The sequence below is a fragment of the Caretta caretta genome, chromosome 1, assembly GCF_965140235.1.
Source record: "Caretta caretta isolate rCarCar2 chromosome 1, rCarCar1.hap1, whole genome shotgun sequence".
In the NCBI taxonomy this organism is placed as follows: Eukaryota; Metazoa; Chordata; order Testudines; family Cheloniidae; genus Caretta; species Caretta caretta.
In genome coordinates, this window is record NC_134206.1 from 346,760,453 (window position 1) to 346,780,996 (window position 20,544).

The following is a 20,544-nucleotide window of genomic DNA, read 5'->3' on the forward strand; positions in this document are numbered from 1 at the left end:
GCGCCTATGCCTTGGAGAGCCTGGGGTGTAATCAAGGAGGCCCTGCCCTCACCCTAGTGTTGGGCTATTTAAACGGGAACCAGAAGCTAAGGAGAGGGGGGAGTAGAAACTATACAGGCTCCAGTGGCTGCTGCCTTCCCAATTGGGAGCACATATTTAGTCACAGATGCACTGGACCTCACTCCCTCTTAAAGGGGCCAGTCACTGTGTGACAGGTGCTGTGTCGTGTTAGCTCTATCCTAGGGAGGTGTTCAGGTACTACAATGATGAGGGCCTGATGTGATCCTAGATGGATGGATTCGATAGACAGGGAAGAGAGTTAACATCATCCCTAATTGCTCCATCTAGCAATGATCCCACTCTTCACACCTCTAGCGCCCTTCATGCCGGGATCGCAAAGCACTTTAAAACATAACGATTTCTGCAACACCCCAATTATCCTCAACATATGGTGCGGAAACTGAGGCACGGAGCAGTTAAGTGATTTACTCAAGCTCACGCAGTAAATCAGTGGTAGCACAGGAAACAGAACCCATGTGCCCCAATTCTTAGTCTGCTCCTCTGCCCATGCTCCCTTCCAAAGCCCACCGCTCGCAATCTGACATGTCAGCTACAGCTAAAGGGGCCTGAGCAGCAGGAATTGACTCCTCCAGGGCTGGTCCCTGGATCACTCTGTAATAGGTGCTGCACAGAAATAAGATGGCTCAAAGAGATTTCATGGAACAGGGGAGGATATCATCGCACAGCTCGGAGACTCTCACCCTCCTTGGTTAACCAAGGCTCAGCGTCACAGATTTATTGCGGTCTCTGGTTTCCTGGCAGCGGCAGCAACCAGAGTTGTTCTAAAACCGAGCAATATTACAGTGACATCAGATTAAAGAGCTTCCATTTCAAAAAACCAGAGGAGACTTAATAGTGATTAGTAACGATGCAGCCACTTGCTGGATTACAGGCTCCCTGATGGATGTGCTTCCCATTCAAGGAAAATACACTGAGCAGTTAGTGAATGATGTCGCTAGACTCTGTGCCCTAAACCCAGCGCACTTAGGATGATATGCAGATCCCAGCACACCCAGATCTTACAGTAACATTAGCAGCAGCCACACAGCCTGCATCCTAAAAGCTCAAAGTGGATTCACAACTGTCTGCTGTGTTACTGGAAGCTACTTAACATGCTGGTGTCATCCTGGCTCTTTCTCCCCGGCCCTCCTTTGCAGCTTCCCTCCCAGCCTGTAAAAACAAACCCACACAGGCATGTTTGCTGCAGTGTTTCCTAGATGCTTCCTTATTGTTCCTATGAGGCCCCAAACCGTGACCCGAGAACGGGAGGTGTGCAGAGACCGGGAGCTTTCCTACCCACCCAATGTGCAACAGTGATTGCCAGCTAAACCAATGAACGCGCCACTCTCTGCACCTCAGGTCACGTGCCCCTGTCCCGGGGTGGCCAAGCCCAAACATTCCAAAACACGAGACTGCTTCAAAATCTGAGATTACAAGTAAACGGGGGGGCTCTTTTTCTTTGCCTTCTGGACTTTGAGCGTTCAGATTTAAACTCAGGTCACATTTCCAAGTTTTTTCTCTGCAGTCATGCGGGCTAGAAATGTACTTGTTTCTCTGTAATGAAAGCTGAGATTCTCCTGCAATCATCTCACACCAAGAGCCAGGGCTTGAAGTGAAACAACAAATATAATGAGACCTCACAATAAAAGAGTGAGAGTTGGGAACTCTGCAATTGTTATCAACGCCCAGGCTCCTCACCCCCACAACTAGCTTCCTTGCAAGTTGCAAGCTATACTGTTTAAAGAGGGCCGTGGCAGAATATCGTTTTTTTTAAAAAAGAAATAACTTTAGAAGGCATTCAAGCTGACAATGGCCCCTTTAAAAATAACCCACCATTGAAAAAATACAAGTAAAGAAAACAACTTGAAATGAGGAATGGGGCAGAGAAGGGGCGAATTAGTATTGGCAGCCTGGCTAGAGAAGGACGTAGGGCAGTAAGGACTCGCCATGCATCTGGTCTCCTCAGCTTCCATCCTGAAATACACCTCCAACCAGCCCCTCAACGGAGCTGTCTATGCCTCCCCTTCATCCAGCCCCCTGGCCATGTCTTTCTTATGGGCCAGCAGGCTTAGAAGACTGGGACTCCCTGGTGTAACTTACTGGTCAGCGGGAGGCTGGTAGATGGGGAGCCAGGGACTGTGACAATACCACCTAGCTCTAACATAGCACTTTTCCCTCAGTAGATCTCAAAGGGCTCTGCATTAGCTGCATAGCGGGGGATGTGACTTGCCCAAGGTCACCCAGCAGACCAGTGGGAAAGCAGGGAATTGAAGTGGTCTTTACCCGCTGGGGTGGGGGAGGGGGTGTAGGTTGGGCTGGCTGTGAGCTCTGGGGAAGAAAGGACTGGGGAGATCAGCTCTACAGAACAGACCACGCTGGGAGAGGAGCAGGGCAGGCACTTATGCTGTTGTGCCACACACCACCATTCAACAGGGAGCAATTCCCATCTGCTGGGTGACTGGCAAACAAGTGTGGCTTTGCACTGGAGCTGTGCAGAAAACGTATGGCTGCAGGATTGCCAACCCCAAACGCTCAACAATCATGAGTCAGGCTCACCAAAAGTCATGAGATTATGTAAACATAATAGATGTGGGGTTCTTTGTATTTGCCTTCTGTTTTTTCAGCCTTTAGGGTGCACCGGGGTCACATTTTGAAGCTTTCTCCACAGCCACAAGGGCTAGAAACTTACTTTTTCTTTAAGAATGAAGGCTGAAATCATTACAGAGCCACATGACTCCAGGAGCTGGGGCTTTAAGGAAAACCGTAAATATCATGAGCCTCCTGACAAAATCATGAAAGTTGACAACGCTGCGTCTGTGCTGCTGTCTTAGGCCCTGATCCCACAGAAATGCCTGCATTTGAGTAGCTCCACGGAAGTCAATGGGATTACTCACGTGCATAAAGCCAAGCATGTGCATAAGGAGTCACAGTATCCAGGCTGTGAATGCTCGACATTCAGCTCGGATCCTTGCCCAGTGCCATGTGAATTAAGGGATTTCCTCTCTGCTCAGCTTAAATCTCAGTGCAGCCCTATAATACTAAAATAAGGGCAGTAATAAACCCCAAACCTTGGACCCCCTCGAATCCGCCAGTATTCATGCTGAATTCCCAACCATTCCTGATCAACAACCCGACTGGGACTGAACTCTAAAAGCAGTAGTTACCCCGAGGCATCCCGGGGCTATTAGTCTGTAAAGCCTTCATAATTTAGGATCAAGCCACCCCAGGGACCGCGTGCTGCCCTAGCACCCGTCCCAGCGATTAGGGTCAGGGTGGCATGTACGGCGGTGTGGCTGGGAGGCCAGGCTCTGGGACTCTGGCTCTAATATGTGTTGGTTTTACTGCTAGGTGCCCAGGGGTTTCTGGGCATGAGGAGCCCCCAAGAAGCAACGTTTCAGTAACAAGAAAAGGAGGACTCGTGGCACCTTAGAGACTAACCAATTTATCTGAGCATAAGCTTTCGTGAGCTACAGCTCACTTCATCAACAGTCATTTCTCCTATGAATTGTGCCTTCCTTGGGAATCTTGCATGCCACAGCCACGAGTGGAAGGGAAAGGGTTAAACCGGCCAGAGGCTGCTTTTCAAAGCCCTTTGCTCCCTTCAGCACAATGGCTGTGTGTTCTTGCCTTCCCCAACAGTCCCTGGCCTGAGAGAGAATCCAACTAATTACCTTTCATTACCCAAACTAATTACCTCCTTAATTACCTGGCATCTTTGTTGGTGTAGAGCAGACAGTTCCAGGCCAGGGCTCCATGCTCACTGGGGCGCTGCCTGGCTGGGGGGAAGAGGTAAGTGGGAAAGCGGGATACCGGGAGGAAGCACAGGCAGGAACGTCTGTGAGGGGAGGGCTCCTGCCTCATACTGAGAATGAGGGGTGATCAGCAGGTTATCTCAAGTGCTTATATACGAATGCACAAAGCCTTGGAAACAACCAGAGAGAACTGGAGGTCCTGGTGATGTCAAGGAATTATGACGTGATTGGAATAACAGAGACTTGGTGGGATAACTTACATGACTGGAGTACTGTCATGGATGGTTATAAACTGTTCAGGAAGGACAGGCAGGGCAGAAAAGGTGGGGGAGTTGCATTGTATGTAAGAGAGCAGTAGGACTGCTCAGAGCTCCGGTACAAAACTGCAGAAAAACCTGAGTGTCTCTGGATTAAGTTTAGAAGTGTGAGCAACAAGAGTGATGTCATGGTGGGAGTCTGCTATAGACCACCGGACCAGGGGGATGAGGTGGATGAGGCTTTCTTCCGGCAGCTCGCAGAAGCTACTAGATCGCACGCCCTGGTTCTCATGGGTGACTTTAATTTTCCCGATATCTGCTGGGAGAGCAATACAGCAGTGCACAGACAATCCAGGAAGTTTTTGGAAAGCGTAGGGGACAATTTCCTGGTGCAAGTGCTAGAGGAGCCAACTGGGGGGGAGCTTTTCTTGACCTGCTGCTCACAAACAGGGAAGAATTAGTGGGGGAAGCAAAAGTGGACAGGAATCTGGGAGGCAGTGACCATGAGTTGGTTGAGTTCAGGATCCTGACACAGGGAAGAAAGGTAAGCAGCAGGATACGGACCCTGGACTTCAGGAAAGCAGACTTCGACTCCCTCAGGGAACGGATGGGTAGGATCCCCTGGGGGACTAACATGAAGGGGAAAGGAGTCCAGGAGAGCTGGCTGTATTTCAAAGAATCCCTGTTGAGGTTACAGGAACAAACCATCCGGATGTGTCGAAAGAATAGTAAATATGGCAGGTGACCAGCTTGGCTTAACGGTGAAATCCTAGCGGATCTTAAACATAAAAAAGAAGCTTACAAGAAGTGGAAGGTTGGACATATGACCAGGGAAGAGTATAAAAATATTGCTCGGGCATGTAGGAATGAAATCAGGAGAGCCAAATCGCACCTGGAGCTGCAGCTAGCGAGAGATGTCAAGAGTAACAAGAAGGGTTTCTTCAGGTATGTTGGCAACAAGAAGAAAGCCAAGGAAAGTGTGGGCCCCTTAATGAATGAGGGAGGCAACCTAGTGACGGAGGATGTGGAAAAAGCTAATGTACTCAATGCTTTTTTTGCCTCTGTCTTCACGAACAAGGTCAGCTCCCAGACTGCTGCGCTGGGCATCACAACATGGGGAATAGATGGCCAGCCCTCTGTGGAGAAAGAGGTGGTTAGGGACTATTTAGAAAAGCTGGACATGCACAAGTCCACGGGGCCGGACGAGTTGCATCCGAGAGTGCTAAAGGAATTGGTGGCTATGATTGCAGAGCCATTGGCCATTATCTTTGAAAACTCGTGGCTAACAGGGGAAGTCCCGGATGACTGGAAAAAGGCTAATGTAGTGCCAATCTTTAAAAAAGGGAAGCAGGAGGATCCTGGGAACTACAGGCCAGTCAGCCTCATCTCAGTCCCTAGAAAAATCATGGAGCAGGTCCTCAAAGAATCAATCCTGAAGCACTTACATGAGAGGAAAGTGATCAGGAACAGTCAGCATGGATTCACCAAGGGAAGGTCATGCCTGACTAATCTAATCGCCTTCTTCGATGAGATTACTGGTTCTGTGGATGAAGGGAAAGCAGTGGATGTATTGTTTCTTGACTTTAGCAAAGCTTTTGACACCGTCTCCCACAGCAAGTTAAAGAATTATGGGCTGGATGAATGCACTATAAGGTGGGTAGAAAGTTGGCTAGACTGTCGGGCTCAACGGGTAGTGATCAATGGCTCCATGTCTAGTTGGCAGCCGGTATTAAGTGGAGTGCCCCAGGGGTCGGTCCTGGGGCCGGTTTTGTTCAATATCTTCATAAATGATCTGGAGGATGGTGTGGATTGCACTCTCAGCAAATTTGCGGATGATACTAAACTAGGAGGAGTGGTAGATACGCTGGAGGGCAGGGATAGGATACAGAGGGACCTAGACAAATTGGAGGATTGAGCCAAAAGAAATCTGATGAGGTTCAATAAGGATAAGTGCAGGGTCCTGCACTTAGGACGGAAGAACCCAATGCACAGCTACAGACCAGGGACCGAATGGCTAGGCAGCAGTTCTGCGGAAAAGAACCTAGGGGTGACAGTGGACGAGAAGCTGGATATGAGTCAGCAGTGTGCCCTTGTTGCCAAGAAGGCCAATGGCATTTTGGGATGTATAAGTAGGGGCATTGCCAGCAGATCGAGGGACGTGATCGTTCCCCTCTATTCGACATTGGTGAGGCCTCATCTGGAGTACTGTGTCCAGTTTTGGGCCCCACACTTCAAGAAGGATGTGGATAAATTGGAGAGAGTCCAGCGAAGGGCAACAAAAATGATTAGGGGTCTGGAACACATGACTTATGAGGAGAGGCTGAGGGAACTGGGATTGTTTAGTCTGCAGAAGAGAAGAATGAGGGGGGATTTGATAGCTGCTTTCAACTACCTGAGAGGTGGTTCCAGAGAGGATGGATCTAGACTATTCTCAGTGGTACCGGATGACAGGACAAGGAGTAATGGTCTCAAGTTGCAGTGGGGGAGGTTTAGGTTGGATTTTAGGAAAAACTTTTTCACTAAGAGGGTGGTGAAACACTGGAATGCGTTACCTAGGGAGGTGGTAGAATCTCCTTCCTTAGAAGTTTTTAAGGTCAGGCTTGACAAAGCCCTGGCTGGGATGATTTAATTGGGGATTGGTCCTGCTTTGAGCAGGGGGTTGGACTAGATGACCTCCTGAGGTCCCTTCCAACCCTGATATTCTATGATTCTATGAAGAGGAAGCCCCACTTGACAGTGACCACGATCCCTGCCACCGCTGGCTGTCCATGCTCCCCAAGCTGGTCTCCTCCCTCCCAGTGCAGGCCGGTGCCTGAGCTCCCCGGCGGGTTCCGAACAGAACTAGGCTTCTCACAGGAAGCACCAAAACGGGCTCTTTGCCCTTTATGGCTTCACTGTGAGGCACAAAGCCCGGGTGCCACGAAAGCCCTTTCGCCGTATGCACTTTTCAGGACAGGAATCTCCATCCCTAACGATGCCACAGAGCGACATCCATCTTCAAGCCAGCAGGGACCCGGTTCACTCACGGCACCCTTCCATGGGGCCATCTGCAGCAACACTGCTGGCTGACAATGGCTGGAGAGGACACGCACGCTTAGAATAAAGAAACTGGCAGATCTATGCACCCGCACGCTTCTATCGTTGTCACCCGCCCTACTGCAACCCCATTTGTTTGCTGTGCCCAAAGCTTGCCTCTTGTCTTAACCTAGCCTGTATGTTCTTCTAGGCAAGGATTGTTGTTTCTTAGTATGTATGCGTACTGCACCTGGCTGGCACCAGTCACAGCCCTGATCCAGTTCCCCCTGCTGGACACTCACCAGGTTGTGGTGTCTGGATCCCGACATGCTGCACCTGGGCGTGTTAAAGCTTTCTGCAGGCTCTGCCTCTGGCTTGAGGTGCACTCTCAGGATCAGATTTCTAGAACACCCATTCTGAAAGTTTAGCCTCCACAGTCCAGTTACCTATGCCCTGAGGCTAATGCTGGCTCCCCCAGACTCCCCAGTTGTTTAAGCATGCCATTCCCCAGAGCTTCATCCTTGGGGGCATTCTGGTTTACAGTTCACCTCTTCAGGGACACGGGATAGTTGAAGCAAACAGATGCAGGCTTCGCAAAAGGTTTCTATTCCAGTTACTCTTTATCTTAGGTAGCACAAAAGATATACAGATCTAGGCAAAACACCTGCACGCCAGTCCTTGCCTCAGTTTTCCATCACTCAAGTGGCTCTTTGGGCTAGACTTTTTTCAGGGTTCAAGGTGCCCTCTGATGGCCCGCACTTTTACATCTCCTTGCTTCTCTGACACACAGCGTCTCTCCGTGACGTCCGCAGTCAGTTTCCTCCAGCCTTGGCTGGTCCTGAAGTCAAAAAGCACCTCTCTGCAATGAAAGCATGGCCTTCTGTCCTTCTCTCCTGCTCCAAGCTGCCTTTGTGCGACTGACTGACCCAGTCTCTGTGTTTTTAAAGGGCTGTGTCAACAACTCCTCTCTTCATTACTATTATTTTTATTGATTTGTACTATCGTATTCCTAATCGTCCCATTCATGGACCAGGACCTTTGTATTAGGCACTGTACAAACACAGAACATAGCCAGTCCCTGCCCCCAGAAGCTTACAACAGGTAACCGCCTCTGGAGAGAAGTTGGAAAAAACTGGTTTTTCTAGGTACCGTTACTCCTTTGTTTTGCTCAGGCCTCATCTATTCAGGTGCTGATTGTCCTTAATGACTGGCCTATTTATAGACAGAATTGCAGGCGCCACTCCCCTATCTCCCTCGCACAAGGCATATGAGACAAGAACAAGTATAACCATAAGGGCTTAAACATGCAGAGTTCAGAATCTCAAACAAAATTCATACACTAGACACCGAGTCCCCAGATGGTCACAAGATCTTGGGGCACTACTTTATATAATCATTAGGCTTTCCCTCAGGAGGAAATGGGCAATATATTTGGAGGGCCTGAAAATAGGGATGATGCTTGAGGCTGTAATCTGAATGGTCACTCTCTCCCTGACCAGCTGAGTGGGGAAAGGTGATGTTGACTCCAATCAGCAAGCCAAGTTCAAGGAAAACATTTGCTAATTGCAAATTCACTGGCCAAAATTCAGAATTCCACTGTCATTTACCGACTGATAAAGAAGGCATCTAACTTTACATCGCATGCAGATTCAGGGCTATCACACCCATCTCTTGGCCAATTAGCATTTATGTTGGAGAGGGTAAGAGAACGGGACTGATCCACAGATTTCCAGTTGTCTTACAGGTGAACTGCAGCATGAGAGGCAGGGTGGTCCAGTGGCTAGGATACCTGGGTTCTTTTCCTGGCTCTGCAATTGATGTTCTGCATGACCACGGGGGAGTGGCTTTACTTCTCTGTTTTTCATCCCACCCACGATCTGCCCTGTCTACTTAGCAAAGTTTTTGGGGCTCAAATTAACTCTTACCACGTGCCTATACAATGCCTAATGCAACAAGACCCTGATCTTGACGAGGGGCCTTTAGGTGCTAATGGACTACAAAGAAAGCTATACACAGTAAATCACATTAAAAAAATTGGTTCTGTTCTGTACTCTACAAAGTATGTATCCTAATCCGCAACCACACCACGCCTCAGCTGGAGAAAGGGATATACGCTTCAGGCTACTGCCTTGAGGGATATTCCTGTTCAACACCTCCAAAGACCTTGCCCTGGTCCTTCAGCAGAGGAGGACATGGACCAATATTCCCGTTATTTCAAATGCGGGTGGGGGACTGCAAGGAGATGTAAAACCCTTTCCCCTTCCTGTCGAGAGAGTCTGAGTCAGTATTTTCATATCATGCTAATAAATGCTAATTGGGTCAGAGAAAGGAGCAATAATCCTGCAGCCTGCCTGAGCAGCATAGCTAGGAAGTGTCACAAAATGCCAGTAAGGCTGTACTTTGCCAGCTAGCAGATTTCACAATGGCAGATAGTTTCCTTGAGCTTCGCAGCTTGACAGTACTGCAGAGAAATGGGTTTCATCCTTGGCTGTCAGCACCAGGCACCTGTCTGCCATGCCCCTGGCTTTTCCCTCATTTATAGATTTGACAGCAAAGGTGTAAGGCAAATGGGGCAGCCTTTCAAACTTGACATACAGGCAGCATAGCAAGACAGAAATAAGAAGGAAGTACTAAAACCAAGACCTTGTTACTAGGAGGCCTCTCCTCAGGTAGAAGACTTCAGTTCCAGAGATGACATTTAGCTGCACCAGATGGAGTCCCATCTGGATCTCCCCACTCCCCAAGAACTCCCAAAAAGGGCAGATCTAAATACAGCAAAGCAATGGCCTTCTGAGCCCTGGAGCTGACCCCATCACTCCTCTAACTGCATATAAAAGCTAATATGCAAGTGTCTTTCTTATTTTAACTGAATGCAGGGCTACCTTCAAAGGTGAAAGTGGCATCTCGGCAAGGTTATGTAATCACACACACACTCAAGGCTCTCCAGAGGAAAAGTACCAAGAGGTAGGGGCTGAGGAAAGAAAGCCTAGTGTTTTAAGGAGTTCTGTACTGGGAAAGCGTTTGAATCCCGGGGCAGGACTGGTTACTCTACCACTGTTCAGCTGGATGAGTTACTGGTTTGTTAAGCAGAAACAAAGAAAAAAGAAAGATCATAATGATGGGATTAGCCCATCACCATTGCTCTTTCTACTTCCAGTCTCACCATACCTGGCTAAAACCTTGGGCAAAACTGTCCTCTTAGACCACTGAGGAAAGCTAGCTAGAAGGCCAGTGAGGATATAGATTTTTTGGTATTATTAAAAGGCCCCAACTAAGATCAGGGCTCCATTGTGCTGGGAACTGTGCACAAAGAGAGTCAGGGACAGGCCCCTGCCCCAAAGACCTTACAATAGAAGTCGACAAAAGAGCCAAAGAAAACTACTAGCACCCATTTTGCTGCTGGGGAACTGAGGCACAGAGAGACTAAGGGTAAACATTTTCACAAGCATATAAGTGATTTAGGAGCCTGAGTCCAAGTTAAAGTGAACAGGACTTAGGAGCCCAAGCCACTTAGGCTTAAATTTTCACGAAGTGACTTGTTCAAGGCCACACAGGGAGTCTGTGACAGAACTAAACATTAAATCCAGTCTCCTTAGTCCAGGTCCAGAATCTTAACTACAAGATCAACCTTTTATTATAAGCCGAGCAACTCCCATATGGTTGCATTCTAAGGAGCCATTTTCTTTCACTTACACAGTTTCCACTTTTTACCTTTGGCAGATTTTTTCTGTCTGGGAGAGAATAATTGTGGGAAGTTTAAGCTAAAATGATCCAGGTTTTTTCAAGAAAGAAGAACTTCCCCCCCTCTCTCACACACGCTTTTCCTGTTCTAAAAACAATTTTAATTTTTAAAAGCTTGGGCAGCGGTAGATGGTAGAATATTGAAAGGTGGCAGAGAGGAAGTCTTTAGATGTGTGGTCTTTTTTGGTGGCCTGATGCAAATTGGTTCGTATTAAAGTGGTTGGAAAATTACAAACATTGGCAATTATAATGTGATCGCTTAATTGCCTGCCAATGGTTTGGCTATTACTGCACACATATGTACAGCTTCGAAATTTCATAGTCCTCCTCTTTGATTAGCGAGGATGTCCTGGGGTGGAGGCATAGTGTGAACTGGACTCCAGATGAGTCCTATGATAAGCATATGGAAACTGGTAGGGATTGCAAGCCCTACAGAGATGTACCTAGAATGAGGACACGGCTCCTGCCAATCATTGCGCATGCTGAACTGCAGAGAGTGCTGGACTACTGACTAGCGGATACCCCAATATGGTGGTTTTTATGATTCAAAACACCTAAGAAATTCATGCAAAAGCATACATTCAAATATCAGTACAACAGCAATGGAGCACTTGAGGAAGGTTGGTCCTGTTAACTGGGGGCTAGCTGGGTTCAATTCCCAGCTTTACCACAGATTTCCTGGGTAACTATGTGGAAGTAACCTACTCTGTGCCGCAAATTCCCCGATGTGTACAGCGGGGACAGTAGTGCTCCCTTACCTCACGAGTGTGATGGGGATAGCGACACTGAAGATTGTGAGACGCTCAGATCCAGTGATGATGGGGGCCAGATAAGCATCTGGATTGAATAGAAAGGAAGTGATGTAGTTAAGGCTGCCTGAGCAAAATGGGACCTTAGACTCCTAGATTTGAAAGTCTGAAGGGACCATCATGGTTGTCTAGTCTGACCTCCTGTACGTGGCAGGCCACAGAACCTCACCCACCACTCCGGTAGCAGACCCCTAACCTCGGGCTGAGTTACTGAAGTCCTCAGATCATGGTTTAAAAAGACTTCAAGTTACAGAGAATCCACCCTTTAGTCTAGTTTAACCCTGCAAGTGACCCGTGCCCCATGCTGCAGAGGAAGGTGAAAAACTCTCAGAGTCTTTGCTAATCTAACCCAGGACAATATTCCTTCCTGACATCAAATATGGCAACCAGACCTCGAGCATGTAGGCAAGACCCACCAGCCAGACACCTGGGAAAGAATTGCACATGCCCATCCCACTGTAGGTGTGTGTGCCCAGTGTGACACCCCTAAGTAGGGTATTAGCCCACGCAACCAGGTTGCATGCAGCTTCTGCAGACTTTCTGGCTCTGGTGCTTATCTGAGACATTTGTAAGGCAGCAACTTGCTCATCAGTCCATACATTTGGCTCCCACTATGCCCTCTCTCAACAGTCCAGAGATGATGCCACATTTGGTCATGTGGTCCTAAAATCCTTGTTAAGAACAGCCATGCTGGGTCAGACCAAAGGTCCATCCAGCCCAGTATCCTGTCTTCCAACAGTGGCCAATGCCAGGTGCCCCAGAGGGAATGAACAGAACAGGTAATCAAGTGATCCATCCCCTGTTGCTCATTCCAGCTTCTGGCAAACAGACGCCAGAGACACCCCAGTGGTGCAAGTAGAATTCATTTCTTACTGGTACGCTGTACTCATGGGAGGGACACAAAGGGGGGGCACCAGCTAAAGGAGGGCACGTGACTTCCCCACGTGACTCCTCCTCACCTGCCTCCAGCCCAGGGCCCCCATGCTTTCCCTATCCCCTCCCCATGATCCCTATCAAAGTCTTATTCAGTAAGACGGAACTAATGGAGGCTGGGGATGTCTCCACCCTTTAGACCATTTTGCAGCAGAGCAAGGTAGCAAGAGCACTTCTACTAACCCAATGGGTACTGCTGAGGGAAAATATCTCCAACAACAGTGCACTGGGAGCACATATACATACCTACGGGGAATGGCCACGTGCAATCACCCAAAGAATAGGTACAACTTTTGTCTAGAAAGTGTCAATCTAAAGAGACATGGAAAGGGGACTTCCAAAATCCGCTTGAGTAATGGCAGATGATCTATAGCCTCCTGAAAAAACTTAGAAGGAGGGGCTAGCACTGCCTGCCTTCTTGGCAGAATAACTCAAAGTTCCCACAGTCTAAGGTTAATTTGAATGACTGGGTATAGGGAGGAAGAGACATAGAACTTAACTCTATCCTGTTACACTCCCATAAATCCTGGGTAATTCCAGTGATATCTATGGCTTTATTCTGGGGTTCCAGCAAACTCTGGCCCACAGACTGGACCAAACATCCTTTAAAAGTTCAAGTCATGTTCTAGAAAATCAGTTGCCCCAAAACCCAAGTACCAAATGTTAGCGACCCTGCTGCTGACACTATAGAAGATGTTTCAAAGAGCAGAACACCTCAAACCCCTGAACGCAGCTGGAAAAAGCAAGCAAGTTCGGGTGCCACTGGTCATGGCTGTCAGAATGGGAAATTAATAAACAGCTGGCAATAGAAATTAGATAGTTTAGAGGTGGCCCATCGCTGCCTAGCTAACTGTGTTCTGTGGTGTTCAGGAGCTCACTTGGGAAGTTGGGAGGAAGTTTGTTAATAGAGAAGTTTTTTCGGGGGAGGGATAGCTCAGTGGTTTGAGCATTGGCCTGCTAAACCCAGGGTTGTGAGTTCAATCCTTGAGGGGGCCATTTGGGATCTGGGGCAAAAATTGGGGATTGGTCCTGCTTTGAGCAGGGGGTTGGACTAGATGACCTCCTGAGGTCCCTTCCAATTCTGTGTATTCTAAGAAGAGAGACCTTTTCCCCCAGCATCTCTCTTTCTCTGATTTTACAGAATCATTTGGCCTCAAAAATGTCAGTCCTTCCTCAGTGCTGCATTTTGCTGCCAATTCAAAGACTGGCAAGGAAAAATCTGCCAACTTCTTGGGTCTCGGTTATAAATGAGAACATTATAAAGGAGAATTTGTGAGTTAGTTCATTTGTAAACACTACAGCAAGTCACTGTGTAAATATGTCGCTTGTGTTCCTATTATTTCTCTCAAGCAGTTTACCTGGCATCCCACACTGCATGCCAGGATTTTCCTCTCCTTAAGTTACCACAGTTCCTTCACACTTAAAAAAGCCCAGCTTCTTTTTATACTATTTAAAAAACAACCACCACCCAACCCTTTAATTAATCTAATCACAAAGCATCTTGATAATTAGGGTAGGAGAGTCACTGAAAACGTTGTGAATACAAATCAGATCTGCAGGTGCACTTGCATGGCAGGATACAGTTCTATTGCAGCCAATTAGGGAATGAGAACAAGTAAATAAATAACAGAGGGTTCCAGATATGTTGCTCATTTGAAACTTTTATCATCATGCAAAAATTTTTTTAAAAAATTGCTCTACAGGCTGTAGTAGCCATTCACATAAAAATACAATTTGAAATCAATGAAAGTACTACCAGGTTTGGCCCTGTTCATGTTACTCAGAGAGCAGGAATTGGTTTGATAGAGGGTCTTTCATATTCAAGATAATCTCAACGTATTTTTCAAAATAAGGAGTTAGATGCAGATGGTGCAGGGGCAAATCAATCAGCAGTGTGCTGTCAAATGGATCAGCTGTCATGCGCACAGCATTGGATGGAACACCAAGGTAATCCCCTACTCTTCAAAAATGAGCAAGGAACCTTCTACCTGCCTCCAAGGCAGGTTTAAAGTTTTGTCTGGAGGAGGGTCTCTCTCTTGCAGGGCAGCGTCTTCCTAGCCCAGAACTACAGCATTAGCAGTAGAAGACAGTGTAGTCTAGTATTTGAAGAAACCTAATCCTGACATTGGCTTGCTGGGTTATGAGACAAATCCATGTTCCATAGTATTCTAACCTGTAAAATGGGGAAATCTAACACCTGTGCAAAGTGCTCTGTAATCCCTGGGTGAAAGTTATTACCTATGGGTATCATTATTGACCCCAGTTCTGGTGTGGGCATGGAACGCACAATTCTATGCGTTAGGAGTATGAGCAACACCAGCTGCAACTGATACAAACCACAATTGGGACATTAGCTGACTATGAACAGAGGAAAGAAGCAGACCAGATTGAAACATCAATTCTGTTCACAAAATATATTTATTGTTGATACAGAGTGAGACATAATTTTCAATACTTGATGACAGTTGGTAGCATAACATGATCATAGGTTCCTGACAGAATGTAATTAAAGGCCATTTTACACCTTGCACTCCTTAAGTATTGGAGTGTTAACATGATTCCAGCAGAGGGCATGGCGAGGGAAAGGGGGACTTTTTGGTTACATAATCTTAGTAATAAGTTAGGCAAACATTCCTTCAATTGCATATAGAAAGGAAAAGTTCTTAACAACCAGCATTCAACACAGGCCCTATAGTATGTAGTAGCAATTGGCCAGTTCACATAGTGTCACCCTCCCCTGGGACACTAAGCATTACGTGCCCCTGGATTTGACTGCATGGAGTTACTGAGCAGATTCTACAATGAAATAGAAGCGTTTGGAGACAATTTCCCCTCCTCTAAGGTCAATGGGAGATATTTTTTCTTTACGTTTTTTCAATCACCAATAAGCGAGTTTTATGACGACTGAACAGCACCCTCGGATGTCTCATTTCTGATGTAATAAGATACAGGTCTTAGCTTTTCAAACGGCCACGCTGATTGAACTGTGATGGCTGCTGCTCTTGAAATGGCTCTTCCCGTTCTTCTCTTTCTTGGTCTGCTCTGTAAATGGGCTGTCATCTTCTTGGAGAAAATGCCCTGCTGCTGGAATTAGAGTTGATGGCTTTTTGCTTGATTTGGACGTCGCCTTACCCTCCTCTACCAAGCATGCTCTGCTAAGAAAAGGGGAGGGAAAAGCACAGATTTCAACATTTAAAGCTACACTGGATGCTCTCTTAAATGTCAGCAACAACTACACACTGTTTGCAGGTTACCCATATTCAAGGGAAGATGTTGTAAAGCAAAAGTGTCAGCATATATGTAACCACAGTAAAAAGTTAGGGGACCAGGAAACAGAATGCATCAGTGCTGTAGACTCAATGAGCAGGACACCAAAAGTACACCGAAAAGCTGGAGGAAAAATTCCTTTTATCCTTCCTAACAGTATTGCCTATGGCTGCTAGCCATTTTAGGCCCCTTTAAAAAAAATCTGCCCTTACAATAAGGAAAAACTCATCCCCAAGGTCAGTAGGTTAATCCTATTCCTAGGGTCTTAGGATACCACCTTCCATCACATTTTAAAAATATCCCCCTCTATCCCCCGCAATTTCCTGGTGTCTGTGAGCCAGGATCAAACTAGCCTGGCTAGCTTTGAACATGTCACACTGACCACGTGCTCCACTGATCATTTTCCAGGCACCATCAGGCCACGCAGATGTAACAGCGTTGAAGTTTCATATTGTGTGGCTACCCCAACTCCATTATCAAGAGTTCACAAGCTGCACTGATGTTCCTTCTAGCCCCACATCAGATATCTGTCAAACTCCACCAGCATACCCTGCATCTGGAAGTAACTCCACTTCAGTAACTTCTCCCTTAAAGTCGTCCCCGTTAACTTTGCTACATTGCTGATCAATTAGGGAACGTGCTTGTTTAAAGTTGTGCAATGCTTCCTTATAATGTTGTTTGGCAGCCGCCTGCTTTGCCCACTGCTTGCAGGAAGAGCAGCCCGTTGGAGCGAGCTGGGGAGGGGCTTGGCGCCAGGGTGGGCCGGCAGCCCCCCATCAGCCCCTGCTCCCCTAAGATCCCTGTGTGGCAGCTGCCCAGCAGGCTATCGATTACTGGGCAGTTCAGGTGTCCCTCCCACCACTGCCCTGTGCTGCTCCTGCCCTCTGCCTTGGAGCTGCTCCCGGGGGCCTCCTGCTTGCTGGGGGGAGGGGGTGTTAGGGGTAGGGGAAAGAGGGTGTCCCCCCTCCCCCTGCTCCTGCACCCCATCTCCACAGAGCACAGTGCAGGGGGGGGGGCGGGGAATGGGACATGACAGGGCTCAGGACAGAGGGAGCTTGCTGGCAGCAGCTGCTGTCTCAGCTTGCTGATCTGCTTAAAAAGGCAATGTACTTAGAGTGCGGTCAGCGTACTTAAAGGGGCAATGTGCATTTTTCTCACACACAGGGTGGCTCTGTCTCCCATGCTGTCTCCCCTCCCTCCATTCATGATGCCTTGTAGAGTGTGAGTCTGCATTAACAACGTGTTAACCCTTGAGGGCTCAGCCGAGTTCTAATTCATCATTTAGCAGTAAGCCATTCCCTGGGAAATATCCCACCCTCTTATTCCACCACCTCAACCAAGCTTCACAATCATCATTTTGTGTGTGTGTGTGTGTGTGTGTGTGTATAATTTTTGTCTGGTGAAAAAAATTTCCCCAGAACCTAACCCCCCTCCCACCCCCATTTACATTAATTCTTATGGGGAAATTGGATTAATTTAACATCGTTTCGCTTAAAGTAGCATTTTTCAGGAACATAACTACAGTGTTAAGCGAGGAGTTACTGTACTGTATCAGGCAATGGGATCCACCATGGATATAGAGACCCGGATGGCTATGTTCCTAGGCTCGCTGAGGATTTCCTATTGCTATGGCCTGTGGGAGAGGAGGTTGGTGGAAACAAAAACATGTAGAGGTTCCAAGAGGTAAGGGAGGATAGGTACCTGGCTCAGTAAAGAGCATACCACTAAGTGGGAGTTGGTACTAGACTGGCCAGTGGCATGGTAAAAGCATGGTGGAAGCTGGTGGGCTTGGAGGTTAACCAGAAGGAATCTGTTGCTCCTAGTCCTTGGTGTCCAAAAAAGGTAGCAGTGGTAGGTGCGGGACTGTGAATCTTTAGGCCTAATTGAGGTCTGAGCCCCAAATGCAGGCCTTGAAAAGTTACATGGTCTGGTATGACAGGGGAAAAGCCAGGCTACCATCAGTTGGCAATTACTTTAGTAGTTTATGGTGGGACAAGGCAGAGTTTCCAGCTCACCAGTGGTGATTCGGGAGTCGAGAGCCCAGGAATTTAGAGATCAGGAGAGAGGTGGTTAACGAATGGGGGCTGTTCTCAAAGTGTGCATGTGTGTAGCAAAATAAAGGGAAAAGCTGTAGGTTGTCATTTAGAACTTTAACCACACTCACATGATACATTTATTATAGCTCAGAAAATAACCTGCAAAGAGCAGTTCGGGTGTAAGGAAAAGATTGCACTGAGGAGCAGTTCCTGGGTGGATCATTGCACCACAAGCGTATGTGTGAAACAAAGAGAACTGCCCCAATGATCACAAATATTGATCAAAACCCAGATTAAATAAATGAGGAGAAAGTAAGACAGGTGAGTTTTATATTCCTTAGTTGCTATTAGAAACAAAGCAAAGTAAAACTTTTATTAGTTAACAAAATATATAATCTAAATCTTTACAGCATCACCTAAGAGTTTTTTGCAGAACTGACAAAGGCTATTTTAGCGAGAAGGCTTCACTGCAGTGGTTGTATGAAAACTTGCATGTAACTGCTGTTGGTCTGAATATTAACATTGCATAAATTTAACACTGCATAAATTAACATAGGAAAATCTTAAAGGATCTGGGGAAAAGCTCTGCAAGTCACAATCATAAAATTATTTCTTTTGCTTAGGATCCTGCTAACACTGAAATCCTGAAGGTGAGGAAAGAAATTGCAGGTATTGGCCCATCCACAGATTTTTGCCTGCAGCATTTCATCTCCACCCAGAAGGATGTGCTCTACGGCACCAAGAAGGTGGGATTGGTTGAGTGGGGGGTACTTTCTCCTGCTCAGCAATAAACAGCAGGGGCCCGCATAAACTAGGAACAAAACCTCAGAGGCTGAAAACTGTGGGCCGTCTCCTTTTGTTAAAATGATCTTAACAGATTGTGCAAATATAGTGGATCCGTTATCGCCGTGAACGAGGTTTCAGCCTGATTTTTGAATTATAGCTCAGTCATTGTCATGTATGCTGCCCCGTTCGCTCTTCTGGTTGGTTGCGAATGGCAGCACCGTGCTTTGCCAAGTCTTTACAGTATCAACTTAAATTCTGTAACTAGTATCACTGACGTTAAAGAATGAGAGAGTTGTTAGATCCTTTTGTCCACTTCCAGTCAGTGCAGGGCCATTCCCATTTATTTTATATGTGGCCAATCTTGTTCCGAGTATAACAAAGCAGTGGGGCTTCCACTATTTCCTTTGGAAGGCTGCTCTCTTCAAATCGCCCACTTGTCATTTTTGTTGCTCTTAACTCTCTCCTCTTAGCCAATATCCTTCTGGCAATGTACCTAGAGCTCAATGGAATGCTCCAGGTTTGTGGCACCATTGTGAGCGGAGGGACTATCACCAGCCTGCTCTGTGATGTGATTCTCATGTCTCATATGCTGCCCATTATCACCCCTATTTCAGTACCAATGTGGACACAAGAACAAATGGATATAAACTGGCCATCAGGAAGCTTAGACTTGAAATTAGACGAAGGTTTCTTACCATCAGAGGAGTGAAGTTTTGGAACAGCCTTCCAATGGAAGCAATGGGGGCAAAAGACGTATCTGGCTTGATAAGTTTATGGAAGAGATGATATGATGGGACAGATCTTCAACTATTAATGGTAGATATGCCCAATGGCCTGTGATGGGATGTTATATGGGGTGGGATCTGAGTTACTACAGAGAATTCTTTCCTGGGTGTCTGGCTGGTAAGTCTTGCCCACATGCTCAGAGTCAAGCTGATCGCCACATTTGGGATCGGGAAGGAATTTTCCTCCAAGCCAGACTGGCAGAGGCCCTGGGGGTTTTTTGCCTTCCTCTGCAGTGTGGGGCACGGGTCACTTGTTGGAGGATTCTCTGCACCTCAAAGTCTTTAAACCACGATTTGATGACTTCAATATTTCAGACATAGATGAGGGGTTTGTTACAGGAGTGGGTGGGTGAGATTCTGTGGTCTGCGTTGTGCAGGAGGTCAGACTAGAAGATCATAATGGTCCCTTCTGACCTTAAAGTCTATGATTCTATTTCAGTATTACTGCTTACCTAGTTTCTCTCCCTCCAGCCAGAGCATCTGCAATCAAATTATTCTCCCCAAAAGCAGCAGCAGTTTTGTTAACTGCTGCCTATGTTTCTAATTTCTGTAAATTCTCTATGGGTCGTAACAGTTAGTCTCATTTTAATACCATGTGCTAATTTCACCAGTTTGCCGTTTCTTCTCACTCTTCCGAGTCATTAATGAAGGTGTCAAAGGAGAATGGTCCAAACAGTACTCCCTAAGGCACGTACCTCTTCCCCACTTAATAAACTGCCTTTTATTGCTACCTTTCGTTAAAGTCTTTTAACCAGTTTTCACTCCACTTCTGTTTTCCCAGCCATGCTAAATTTAAAGAATTTTTCAATTCAGATTTTGTAGGCAGTGTCAAGCGCTTCACTAAAATCCAAATATATCACATTTATTGCAGGGCTTGGTCAAATATGGCTTTATTCTGGTTACGAAGCACTATTAAGGTCCACTCTCTGCTACAAATTGGAATCATGATTGTAACTAGGCTGGGGGACAATGTTTTGTAACCAGGCTTTCTGGCAGTGATGTATTTGTAGTGTACGCTAGGCTAAGGCTTGATACCATATTTCAAAGTATTTTCAAACACAGCCTAACGTGGCTGTAGAAACTGCCTAGCACAGCTACAATTG

General features: G+C 46.8%; 1 protein-coding gene across 4 annotated transcripts in view; it reads right to left on the reverse strand.

The window, feature by feature from the left end:
* Positions 1 to 14,966: 14,966 nt before the first annotated feature.
* CHCHD3 (coiled-coil-helix-coiled-coil-helix domain containing 3) overlaps positions 14,967 to 20,544 on the reverse strand; it is a 239,683-nt gene continuing 234,105 nt past the window's right edge. For 2 of the 4 annotated variants that reach the window (XM_048836700.2, XM_048836702.2), the window contains one exon: positions 14,967 to 15,719. In XM_048836700.2, coding sequence (XP_048692657.1) covers positions 15,696 to 15,719 — 24 coding nt within the window. In that variant the 3' untranslated portion in view covers positions 14,967 to 15,695. Of the gene's footprint in view, positions 15,723 to 20,544 lie in introns of all 4 variants that reach the window. The other 2 variants (XM_048836699.2, XM_048836701.2) reach the window with 1 other exon arrangement.